The 12,394-nt window shown below is 40.6% G+C and overlaps 1 protein-coding gene across 1 annotated transcript; it reads left to right on the top strand.

Moving 5' to 3' along the window:
- The first annotated feature begins 410 nt into the window (after positions 1–410).
- LOC133571849 (uncharacterized) lies at positions 411–11,167 on the top strand. Its single transcript, XM_061924362.2, has 2 exons — positions 411–499; positions 9,838–11,167. Exon 2 carries the CDS (start codon positions 9,854–9,856, stop codon positions 11,096–11,098), a length of 1,245 nt encoding a protein of 414 aa, XP_061780346.1. The 5' UTR covers positions 411–499; positions 9,838–9,853; the 3' UTR covers positions 11,099–11,167.
- The last annotated feature ends 1,227 nt before the right edge of the window (positions 11,168–12,394 follow it).

Raw genomic sequence — 12,394 nt, forward strand, 5'->3', positions numbered from 1 at the left:
ACTTGTTAGTGTGCTATGGCTATTGAGATTTTTTTTCCTGGCCTCAGTCTGAACCCCCTCCAAAGGAGTCCAGCCTTAGACTGAATATTTTTTTACTCAATGTGTACCTGTTTCCCACCTTTTTAAGGGACAAGCTTTTTTCCCGCCAATAGGAAAACGGCGTTAAGTTTCATCGCCCGTTTACTTTCGTTTACACCCTGCAGAAAATATGAAGTACAAAAGCGGCAATACGATCAATTAGCTGAAAAGGAAATAATCCAAATCCAAATAGCGGCTGAAGGAGAGCTATGTACACATGTGACATTTGATTGCGAGGCCATTTTAACGAAACATACATGAAGCTTTGTATCCAGGAAAGAGAAGTACGTACTGTTTCTTTAAATAAAAAAAACAAAAAAGCAGAGAATAGTGAACTTATCTGCTTCTCGTGTTTACTTTCAATTCTTGCTGTCTTCCACACAGTGTGGTTACTGTGCGTGACTCAGTCGGCCATAAACAGGTAGGAATGTTCACTCTGCGGCGATATGTGCATTTATACTTTTCATTCACAGGAAGTGCAGAAAGAAAAGTAGTATATTCCAGAAAAAAAATAAGCGCTGAAGCAGCATGACCCCGACCGAGCAAGCTGTAGTGTACTGACAACTGTTTTTAGTCCAAAACTATCTTCCACATGCTTGTTTTTGCATCAAGGATGTGAATAACTTTGTACATACAGTATGCCATGCAACTCTTTAAAAGGAGCAGGTAAAAAAAAAAAGTGGATGTAACATTCGTTTTCCTGAAAGTGAAACTGTTTTTTTTCTTCCTCTTCCTCTATGGTGGACTCTTTTACAATAGGAAGCAGGGGCGTGGGAATAAAAAAAAAAAGAGATAATATTTATATATATCAGTGACGTGCGGTGAGGTTGATGGCTGATGAGGCACTGACTTCATCACAGTCAGATTTACAAACATATGAACCCTAAAGAATATCTTATTCACCATTTGATTGGCAGCAGTTAACGGGTTGTGTTTAAAAGCTCATACCAGCATTCTTCCCTGCTTGGCACTCAGCATCAAGGCTTGGAATTGGGGGTTATTAAATCACCAAAAATTATTCCCGGGCGCCGCGCCGCTGCTGCCCACTGCTCCCCTCACCTCCCAGGGGGTGATCAAGGGGATGGGTCAAATGCAGAGGACAAATTTCATTACACCTAGTGTGTGTGTGACAATCATTGCTACTTTAACTTAACTTTAACTTTACACATACAAACTGTAGCACACAAAAAAGCACATTTAATAGAAAAAACGTTATTATGGTCTTACCTTTACTTATAAAATAAATCCATGAGCCGCTATTGTGCTGGATTAATGCAATCCCTGATGAGAGTGTTATATCAACTAAAGCCCTCACTTAAACTTTCCACGTGCAAGATTGAATCTATTTAAAAAAGTGTAACCGAGGGTTTATAAATGTCGCCTATACTGTATGAAACTACAAAATAACAAACACGGAGGCTCCAGTTTACACGAGGACCACTTTATTTACCTTCTTTCAAAAACTTCCGCTCCACTCCAACGTGTCATCACTTCCGCTCTTAGCGCCTTCAAAATAAGAGCTCAAGGCATATACTGTATAACAGCGCATAACAGGAACTTAACATCACAAAGAGGAAAGCCCATAAAAATAGGTTACAAAAGTTATTTAATAAGTGCAAAAACAATAATGTTCGTGTTGGAGGAGTTGTGAATTAGGTACACCTGCAGTCTGCAGGTGTACCTAATGTTGTGGCCCTGCAGTCATTCACAACTCCTCCAACACGAACATTATTGTTTTTGCACTTTTTGGCTTCTTATGAAATAACTTTTTTAAATAGATTCAATCTTGCACGTGGAAAGTTTAAGTGTGGGCTTTAGTTGATATAACACTCCTGTCAGGGGTTGCCGTGCATTCTACGGCGGGGGTGCAGGAGGCGAGCCTCAGCCAGTGTGTCTTTTGCAGCCGTTTTATTCAATCTTTTAATCAATCTTTATTTATATAGCCCTAAATCACAAGTGTCTCAAAGGGCTGCACAAGCCACAACGACATCCTCGGTACAAAGCCCACATAAGGGCAAGGAAAAACTCACCCCAGTGGGACGTCGATGTGAATGACTATGAGAAACCTTGGAGAGGACCGCATATGTGGGTAACCCCCCCCCTCTAGGGGAGACCGAAAGCAATGGATGTCGAGTGGGTCTGACATAATATTGTGAGAGTCCAGTCCATAGTGGATCCAACATAATAGTAAGAGTCCAGTCCATAGTGGGGCCAGCAGGACACCATCCCGAGCGGAGACGGGTCAGCAGCGCAGAGATGTTCTCAGCCGATGCACAGGCGAGCGGTCCACCCCGGGTCCCGACTCTGGACAGCCAGCACTTCATCCATGGCCACCGGACCTGTTTAATCTCCTTTCTAATGAGTTCAATGTTCTTATTAAAGAAATTCATAAAGTCATCTGCCGAGTGGGTGGAGCTATTGGGAGGAGTCCCTTGTTGGGTTAGCGATGCTTCTGTACTAAAAAAAAATTTTGGGTCGTTTTTGTTGAGGCGGATGAGATTTGAGTAATATTTAGCTTTAGCTAAGGTAAGCATGCGTTTATACAATATTAAACTATCACTCCATGCTTGATGGAAAACCTCAAGCTTGGTCGCGCGCCATTTGCGTTCCAACTTTCTACATGATAATTTATGAGCTCTGGTTTCTTCTGTAAACCATGGGGTGCGCCTTTTAGGGGCCCTTTTTTGTTTTAGCGGTGCTATACTATCAATGGTTTTGCGCAGGGCATTGTCAAAGTTGTTAGTGGGGTTATCAATAGAGCCGACATAATTTGGGAATGGTGCCATTACCGAAGGCAGTAGGTCAGCAAGAGTCATCGTTGTGGCAGCATTAATGTTGCGGCTGCTATAGCAGTTATTATTATTATTAGTTTGTTGACAATGAGTCAGAACTTCGAATTTTATAAGGTAATGATCGGACATTACTTTAGTATACGGGAGTACCATAACTTTGGAGGTGGTGACACCCCTGACCAGCACTAGATCTATCGTATTGCCGTTGCGATGCGTAGGTTCATTTATTATTTGTGTAAGACCACAGCTATCAATTATAGTCTGGAGCGCCACGCACTGAGGGTCCGATGGGGTATTCATATGGATATTAAAGTCCCCCATTATGATTATATTGTCTGCGTGCGTCACTAGATCAGCAACGAACTCTGAGAATTCATTAATAAAGTCCGAGTAGGGCCCTGGGGGGCGGTAGATAACAGCCATATCGAGAGGCAGCGGTGCGACAGACCTCATAGTAAGCACCTCAAACGATTTGTATTTGTTATTTAGGTTAGGGGTAAGGTTAAAGTTTTCATTGTATATTAGTGCGACCCCCCCCCCCCCCCCCCCCACCCCTTTTAAGGGGACGGGCAATATGCGCATTCGTATAGTTAGGAGGAGATGCCTCATTTAGCGCAAAAAAATCGTCTGGTTTGAGCCAGGTTTCGCTAAGACCAATGACGTTAAGATTGTTGTCTCTAATGACCTCATTAACTATTATCGCTCAGCACAAGAAATACTTTACACACATACAGTTGTTGACAAAATACACTGTACATTATATACCTTAGCTAACTAAACTATGGAAATGTATAATATAATTCATATAGCAATACGGTCTCACTGCACAGCGGACCAGCAGTTAGCCGAGTCCGCAATCCATGTTGAGGCACAACGCAGTGACGTGCCTCAACTGGCTGCTGTTCACCGCACCGTCTCTTCTCAGTATTTGAACGGAAAATGTGAAAATTCAGCGATTTTAAATACAAATAATCTAAAACGGGTGAAGTTAAATGGAAAATAACTTTATAGTATAATCACTGGATACATATAACAATTTAATAAAATTTTTTTTAATTTTTTATTTTTTTTCTTTCCACTGATATATATATATATATATATATATATATATATATATATTATAATTATTATTATTATTTAAAAAAAATTTGTGGGTGCCCCCAAATGTTAAACTCATTCTTACGCCCCTGCCAGTAAATAAGCCCACATTGGAAAAATGGCTTCCTATTGTAAAAGAGTCCAAAAAAAATACTTAAATAAATAAATAAATATATATATATATATATATATATATATATATATATATATATATATATATATATATATATATATATATATATATATATATGTATATATTTATATATGTATATATATAAAACTTTTTTTTTTTACTCAAACTGCCCACAGTCAGAGGAAGAGGCCTGTCTGTCACATGATGCACGGTTGGGCTTTCAAAATAAAAGCACGTATACCTCCGCAGTGTATTTTTTGGGTGGGACAAATGCGTTTTTCTCCAATAGCCGTCTCCCTCGGTTCCTACGCCCATGCTTACTTACTTACTCTTTCATACCTTTACCAAAATACTACTACACTGTAAAAAAAATAAAAAATAAAAATAAACATTTATTTTTTTTCTATTTTCCATGCAGTGTAAAAAAAACAAAAAAACTTTATATTTTAAAGGGGGCTTATGATGCAAAGCTAACTTTTCTATTTACAGTAATGATTTCAGAGCAAGTTATCCTTTAATCTGTAAGTAAATAATATAGTAATCAAAAACTGTGTAACAAGGCTATTACATGTTTATATTCATATACATTCACTGTTACAAGTGGCCCTCAGAGGGCAGCCATAATTGCAAAAGGGCCCCTAAATAACAAATGAATTGGACACCCCTAATCCCCGAGAAATTTTCTGAACTGTCACCATGTTTTAAAAGAAGCTTTTTACAAATGGGTTCGCCATTTTGTCCATGGGATCACAAAGCAGTGGAGACGTCAACGAAGGCATTGGGTGGACGTCAGATCCATTGGTGTCGAAATTTCACATTCGTCATCCTCATGTACATATTTCCAACGTGACAGTTTGGCAATAGGGCTCGGAAGGGCGCGGGATTTCGCAATGCATTGTGGGGCCGTGGTGGCCATTTTTGTTGGCCAAAGCTTTTGTTTACATGGCGGTGAGAGGGGGAGCAGCAAACCGGATTAAAATGGACTGTACAAAATAAAAATAAAAAAATCCAAGGGATCGTACCGATACAAAGTGTACCTATTCCAAAGGCTCGCTACCTGGACAAAATAAGTACAATTGGTGGGTCCAATAGACAAGAGATTTGAAACTTGTCTATATTTCATCAATGGAGACAGTTTTTATATCGGGGAATAATTTCAGAATGCAAAATCAGTTCAAGTTCATTTGTCCCCCGTTAAACTTGTGCGTAATCTACGGCGGTTTAATTTCTGGGGTCAGGTTCATAAGCAGGATTCTCCGAAAAAAAACGAGCACATCATTACTCTTGAATACAAAACAGAATTTAATGATTTGCAAATCCTTTTCAACTTATACTCAATTGAATAGACTGCAAAGATAAGATATTAAATGTTCGAACTGAGAAACTTGTTTTTTTTTGCAAATAATCAGTAACTTAAAATCTAATGGCAGCAACACGTTGCAAAAAAGTTGTCACGGGGGTATTTTTACCACTGTGCTACATGGCCTTTCCTTTTAACAACACTCAGTAAACGTTTGGGAACTGAGGAGACCAATTTTTTAAGCTTTTCATGTGGAATTATTTCCCATTTTTGCTCGCTTAAGTTGTTCAACAGTCCGGGGGTCTCCGTTGTGGTATTTTAGGCTTCATAATGCGCCACACATTTTCAATGGGACACAGGTCTGGACTACAGGCAGGCCAGTCTAGTACCTGCACTCTTTTACTATGAAGCCACGTTGATGTAACACGTGGCTTGGCATTGTCTTGCTGAAATAAGCGTCCATGGTAAAGTTGCTTGGATGGCAACATATGTTTCTCCAAAACCTGTATGTACCTTTCAGCATTAATGGTGCCTTCACAGATGTGTAAGTTACCCATGCCTTGGGCACTAATACACCCCCATACCATCACAGATGCTGGCTTTTCAACTTTGTGTCAAGAACAATCCGGTTGGTTCTTTTCCTCTTTGGTCCGGAGGACATAACGTCCACAGTTTAACCAAAAACAATTTGAAATGTGGACTTGGCAGACCACAGAACAGTTTTCCACTTTGCATCAGTCCATTTTAGATGAGCTCGGGCCCAGCGAAGCCGGTGGCGTTTCTGGGTGTTGTTGATAAACGGTTTTCGCCTTGCATAGTAGAGTTTTAACTTGCACTTACAGATGTAGCGACAAACTGTAAGAGGTGCGCTCTCCACTTAAGCAGCCAGATGGCAGTAGAGTTTTGAATAACTTGAAATATATTTTGTGGCAATTCCAACTTTGACCACAGCGTCAGTTGCTATGTAGAGTGGCACTTTCCATCATCTTCAGCATAGTGCATTGGAAAATGATTACCGTAAATTCCGAGCTACAAGCCGCTGCTTTTTTCCTACATTTTGAACCCTGCGGTGTATAAGACTAATTTATGGGTTTTTCTTTGCTTATAGTCATAATACCGGAGCTCTTGTAAAAAGAGCTCAGCAGCGCATGCACTTTTTGCGTCGGATAAAAAGAGCACAGCTCCCTCCCCCCATTCTCACCACATTCTACAGAGGCACTATAGAGAGCCTGCTGACCAACAGCATCTCTGTCTGGACTGGAGCCTGCAATGCCTCAGACTGGAAGTCTCTCCAGAAAGTGGTGAGGACGGCGGAAAAGATCATCAGGACTCCTCTTCCTCCTATCCAGGAGATCGCAAAAAGCCGCTGCCTGACCAGGGCTCAGAAAATCTGCAAAGACTCCTCCCACCCCCACCAAGGACTGTTTTCACTGTTGGACTCTAGAAAGAGGTTCCGCAGCCTCCGAAGCAGAACCTCCAGGTTCTGTAACAGCTTCTTCCCTCAAGCCATAAGACTCTTGAACGCATCATAATTAAATTAAATTATCCCCTCAACTCCCCCCAAAATGGATTAACTCGCTGGAATAAAAAAGATAATATAACATACATCCATAAACGTGGACGCATGTGAAAAAGTGCAATATATTTATCTGGACAGTAATCTATTTATTTATTTATATATATATGTATATTTATTTTTTTATTTTATATATATATTTATATATTATTTATATATATTTATTTATTTATATATGCACCTTATTGCTTTTTTATCCTGCACTACCATGAGCTTATGCAACGAAATTTTGTTCTTATCTGTGCTGTAAAGTTCAAATTTGAATGACAATAAAAAGGAAGTCTAAGTCTAAGTCTAATAACAATGGTTAAAAACAAACAAACAAGCAAATACTTTTTAGTGTTTGCGCTATGGGCGCCATCTATTGGAAGAGTTTGCTCACCGCATGTACCGCAGTGTCCTTCCATTTAGTGCTTTCAAGCGGGAGGTAGAGTGACGTTCTGCCTTTTAGCCGTCCATAGCGATTCTACTCGTAAAGATTCTTCATTCATCACTCCAAGTAACGTTTGCAAGTTTTACAATATAACTAAAACTGTTCATACGTATTAAACTGTCCAATGTGTGATGTCTGTGGGAGTGTTTTTAATGCATATTTGTACATGCTATCATCATGTAATGACGCTAGCGTTGTTAGCATGAGCTAATATGCTAACACATTTATGAATGTGTGTGTTCCTAGCAGGCACAAGACATTGAAACAACGTTGAGGTCCTGACGTTGAGCAACTCAAACATAACGTTGGAACAACATGCTTTTTGATGACGTTTAATCAATGTCAGGTTGTGACGTTCATTTGACCTTTGAAAATTTGGTAATTTCCCAACCAACATCCAACGTTGGACATCAGCGTTGTCTCCATTTACAAATACAACTATTTCGCCACGTTGTTTCAAAGTCCGTTTTAAAGGACATGCACGTAAAATAATCAACGTTGTATCAAAGCGTGCCCATGACGCTGACTTCTGTTTTGTTTGATTAGCCGTTTTACTGCCGTGTTACAGGCACCGTTTGGAAACGATTAAGGCATATAAATAAACATTTACAGAACCTTTCTGCGTAAATAACCAGTTTCACAACGTATATGTCTGCGTCCTATAGTCCCGTGCGGCTAATATGTGGAAAAATATGTTTTTCTTCAAAAATGTAGTGGATGCGGGTCATATCACTGCTCGCTGTACATATCCTACCAAGTCAGACCTACACTGTTTCAATGTCCATTTCTCAGATGATATAATTGTTGATGACTGAAGTGCTGATATCAACCAAACCTACCCCCCCCCCCCCCGCCCCAACCCCCTCCACATCCCAACCCCCGTATTGTAAATAATGTAAATACTACTTATACTTAAAGTTCGTATATCCACACGCACATTCAATATACCAACATACACATACACATACTGTACATATACACTCACTGTACAAACACATATACACATTCTGTACATATACATTCACTGTACAAACACACATATACACATACTGTACATATACATTCACTGTACAAACACATATACACATTCTGTACATATACAAGTACATATGCATACGTACACTCATGCACATAATCACGTTTCATCAAACATATATTAACGTTGTTGCCCTAGGGCGGGGGTCGGCAACCCGCGGCTCTAGAGCCGCATGCGGCTCTTTAGCGCCGCCCTAGTGGCTCTCTGGAGCTTTTTCAAAAATGTATGAAAAATGGAAAAATATTTTTTTGTGTGTGTGTTGATATGGTTTCTGTAGAAGGAAAAACATGACACAAACCTCCCTAATAGTTATAAAGTACACTGTTTATATTAAACATGACACACTGACAAAGCTTAACCTATTGTTACTATAACAATCTACAAGGTTAATGTAGGTTGCTTCTCTTTCTTCCCATCCATTTTTCTTTCGTATCTCAAGTTATCATTACGTATATGCATTGTTGCATTTGAACAACTGTATTGTTGATAATAAAGGTAAAGTATTGGTATTGTTCATTATGAATAGCGCTATTTCTATTGGTATTTGTATTGCTCCATTTGTAGTGTAATAATGCTCATTGTCATTTCTGTATTATTTTTTATTTTCGCTAACTGCTTTGTTATTACTTTTACCATCATATTTGTACATGTCGTATTTGCTGATGTTGCTCTATTGTTGTTGTTGTTGTTGTCTCTCTGTCTAATCTCTTTCTTGTCCCCACAATTTCCCCCTCTGTCTTCTTTTTTTTCTCTTTCTATCCCCTCCTGCTCCGGCCCGGCTGCACCAAATGATAATATAAATACATTTAATAAAGTCAAATACAAATAAGGCAACAAGAGAAGTATCCTTCACTTCTCTTTTGTAAAGTAAAAATCTGAACAGCCGACATGGGCATCTACATCAACTATATGATTTGCCTGAGAAGCTGGACAGGACAAAAAAAAAAAAAAAAGTAAATAATGTAAATAAGTCAATGTATATACTTGTGTGATGACTGTATTATGCTGATAGTATATATTTATACCATGAATTGATTAACGTGGACTTAAACAAGTTGAAAAACTTATTCGGGTGCTACCATTGAGTGGTCAATTGTACGGAATATGTACTGTACTGAGCAATCTACTAATAAAAGTTTCAATCAATCCCAGGGCGCTTGATTGTCCAAAAATATGGTAACTCCATATGAATCCCTTCCCTACTGTACGTGAGAAATGTGTTTACCCTGGTCGGACTTTGAACCTATTAGTCGCGATAAACAAGTCACGACTGTACTTTGGCTTGGGATGTAGACCGGCGTTTCAATATTGTCGCGTATTCATGATTCTTTGAGTTATTTCACAATAAGAAGTCATTGTTTGCCAAAGATTAAAAGTGCATCATCTCCTAGGTCTTTCCTCCAAGATATGGCTGAGAATAACTCCCTGACGGCGTCCACCGACGCTCCTCCCGCTCTGATGGAAGGCGAGACTTTCCACGTTTTCATCAGCTACAGCAGCACAGACCACCAGTGGACGCACTCCCTCATAGACCAGCTGGAGGCCGGCGGCCTGCAAGTCTGCTACCACGAGCGCGACTTCACACCTGGCCGCACCGTGCTGGAGAACATGTCCGAGTGCATCCAGGAGAGCCAGAAGGTCCTGCTGGTGCTCAGCTCGGAGTTCGTGCGGAGCCACTGGTGCCTCCTGGAGGCCAACATGTCTTTGTTCCGAGACTGCCTGGAGAGGAAGCCCATCGTCCCCGTGCTGCTGGAGCCGGGAGTGTGCGTCCCGCTTCACCTGTGCCACCTCACTTACCTGGAGGCCGGCGACACCGAGTTCCTGGCCAAGCTGCTCAAGGTGCTCTTCACCAACAACCGGCAGCTTCTAGGCGCCACGGTGGTTCCCTACCAGCCTCCGTCCATCTACAACGGCAAGGCCCTGCAGCCTTTGACTGCTGCCAACGTGGAAAATCTTCACAAGTGGGATTCGGGTACGTTCAGTGACATGGTTGTGCCAGACCAACTGCTGCTGATTATTGAGGACAAGGACAAGTACCGGAAGGCCATCGCCATCATCAACAGTGTGTCTAAAAATGAAGTGTGGCTGCGGCCTCTCTGGATGAGAGTTGTGCTCTACATAAGTGGTTTGATCATGTTCATCTCAGTACTTGGGCTATTTATTTACTCGACAGGATTAGTGACACAAATAATTCTTCCTGTAGAAGTGGGCTATTCCCATGTTGGAGCGTGGGTAGTAACCATTGTGAGTTTCTTCTCCGTTCCAATCGGGTTGCTTGTTCAGCTTTTGCTCTGGAAAATCGACGACGAGAAGCACGTGGTGGGGGCGATGCAGAAAGCCGCGGGGCGGGCCAATGCCATCCTCCGCGAGGAGAAGCTCCTCATGGGCTGCCTCTCCAATTCCAACTTATATCTGGTCTACGTTTGTTTGGACGGCTGCGAGGGCGAGTTCGAGGAGGCGTTCGAGTCGCAGGTGGACGCAAAGGAGGCCTTTGAAAAAGCCCTGTGCATTTTCTCGTCGGGTTACGCCTGCTGCCTGGCCAAAAAACACTTCCCTTTCCCTCAGCCCGACTCCCGCCTGGGTCACCTGGTGGGCGGGGTTTGTTTTTGCCAGTACGTCTCCCTGCAGCTGAGCCGAGGGGAGTGGAAGTGAGAGCATCGGGGAGTCCCGAGTACAGTATCTGAGAAAAGTGAGTGCGTCCTTCACATTTCATCCATTGTCTATCGCTTGTACCTTTTGGGGTGGTGGGGGGGGGGGCTGGAGCCTAACAACATTGACACACGAGGGCCAGTTTAGTGTCGCCAATTAACCAACGAACCGATCCCCAGGTGCATGTCTCTGGAAGTGGGAGGAAGCCGGAGTACCCGGAAGGAACCCACGCAGTCACGGGGAGAACATGCAAACACCACATAGACCAGGGGTCCCCAAACTTTTTGACTCAGGGGAATTGGGTTAAAAAAATTTGGCCAGGGGGCCGGGCTGTGTATGCATGTATACAGGTATATATATATATATATATATATATATATATATATATATATATATATATATATATACCGTATTTTTCGGACTATAAGTCACAGTTTTTTTCATAGTTTGGCCGGGCTCCAGTGCGATTTATATATGTTTTTTTCTTTCTTTATTATGCATTGTGCGACTTATACTCCGGTGCGACTTATACTCCGAAAAATGCGGTATATATATATTCCGAGCGCGATGATGTCACGTTATCGATGGGAAAATGCATTTTTAGACAATATGGTTTGCCTGAGAGTAACAAGCGGTAGAAAATGGATTAGAAAGAACAGATCAAAAATAATAATAATAAAAAAAAATATATATATATAAATATATATATATTTTTTTATTATTAAAAAATATATATATATAAATATATACACACATACAGTATATATATATATATATATATATATATATATATATATATATATATATATATATATATATATATATATATATATATATATATGTGTATATTTCTATTATAATGCTAAAATATACAAGAAACACAAGTTGGTTGCATTTGAAAGGGTATACTTCCATGATTGTTATGTGTTGTCATGACATCAGTGGTTAACTTGGTCTCCAAAAATACTACAAATAATATTGTTTTTTGGCAATAATTTGCAGGTCCATATATCGCAGAGCAAAATGTGTTATCGGCCCAGGCCTCGGTATCGAATGCTGCTACTCAAGACTCCGAAAACGTATCTGTACACCAAAGCTGCTAGTATTGTCCCTTGAAATGCTTGCTGAAATTGCGAGAAGGTCCTGCGTTCAATTCCTGGTCTCGGGGTCTCTCTATATCAGGGGTCCCCAAACTACGGCCCGCCAGCGTCCAAAATCCGGCCTGCGGAAAGTCCCAAGTGAAAAAAAAAATAGAATAAAAAAAAATAAAATAATAATAATATATATATATATATATAT

This window comes from Nerophis lumbriciformis, linkage group LG29 (assembly GCF_033978685.3).
Source record: "Nerophis lumbriciformis linkage group LG29, RoL_Nlum_v2.1, whole genome shotgun sequence".
NCBI classification, from domain to species: Eukaryota; Metazoa; Chordata; class Actinopteri; order Syngnathiformes; family Syngnathidae; genus Nerophis; species Nerophis lumbriciformis.

Bases quoted from the DNA above. Each gene is read 5' to 3' on its own strand.
- LOC133571849 (XM_061924362.2), top strand. From the start codon at position 9,854: ATGGCTGAGAATAACTCCCTGACGGCGTCCACCGACGCTCCTCCCGCT.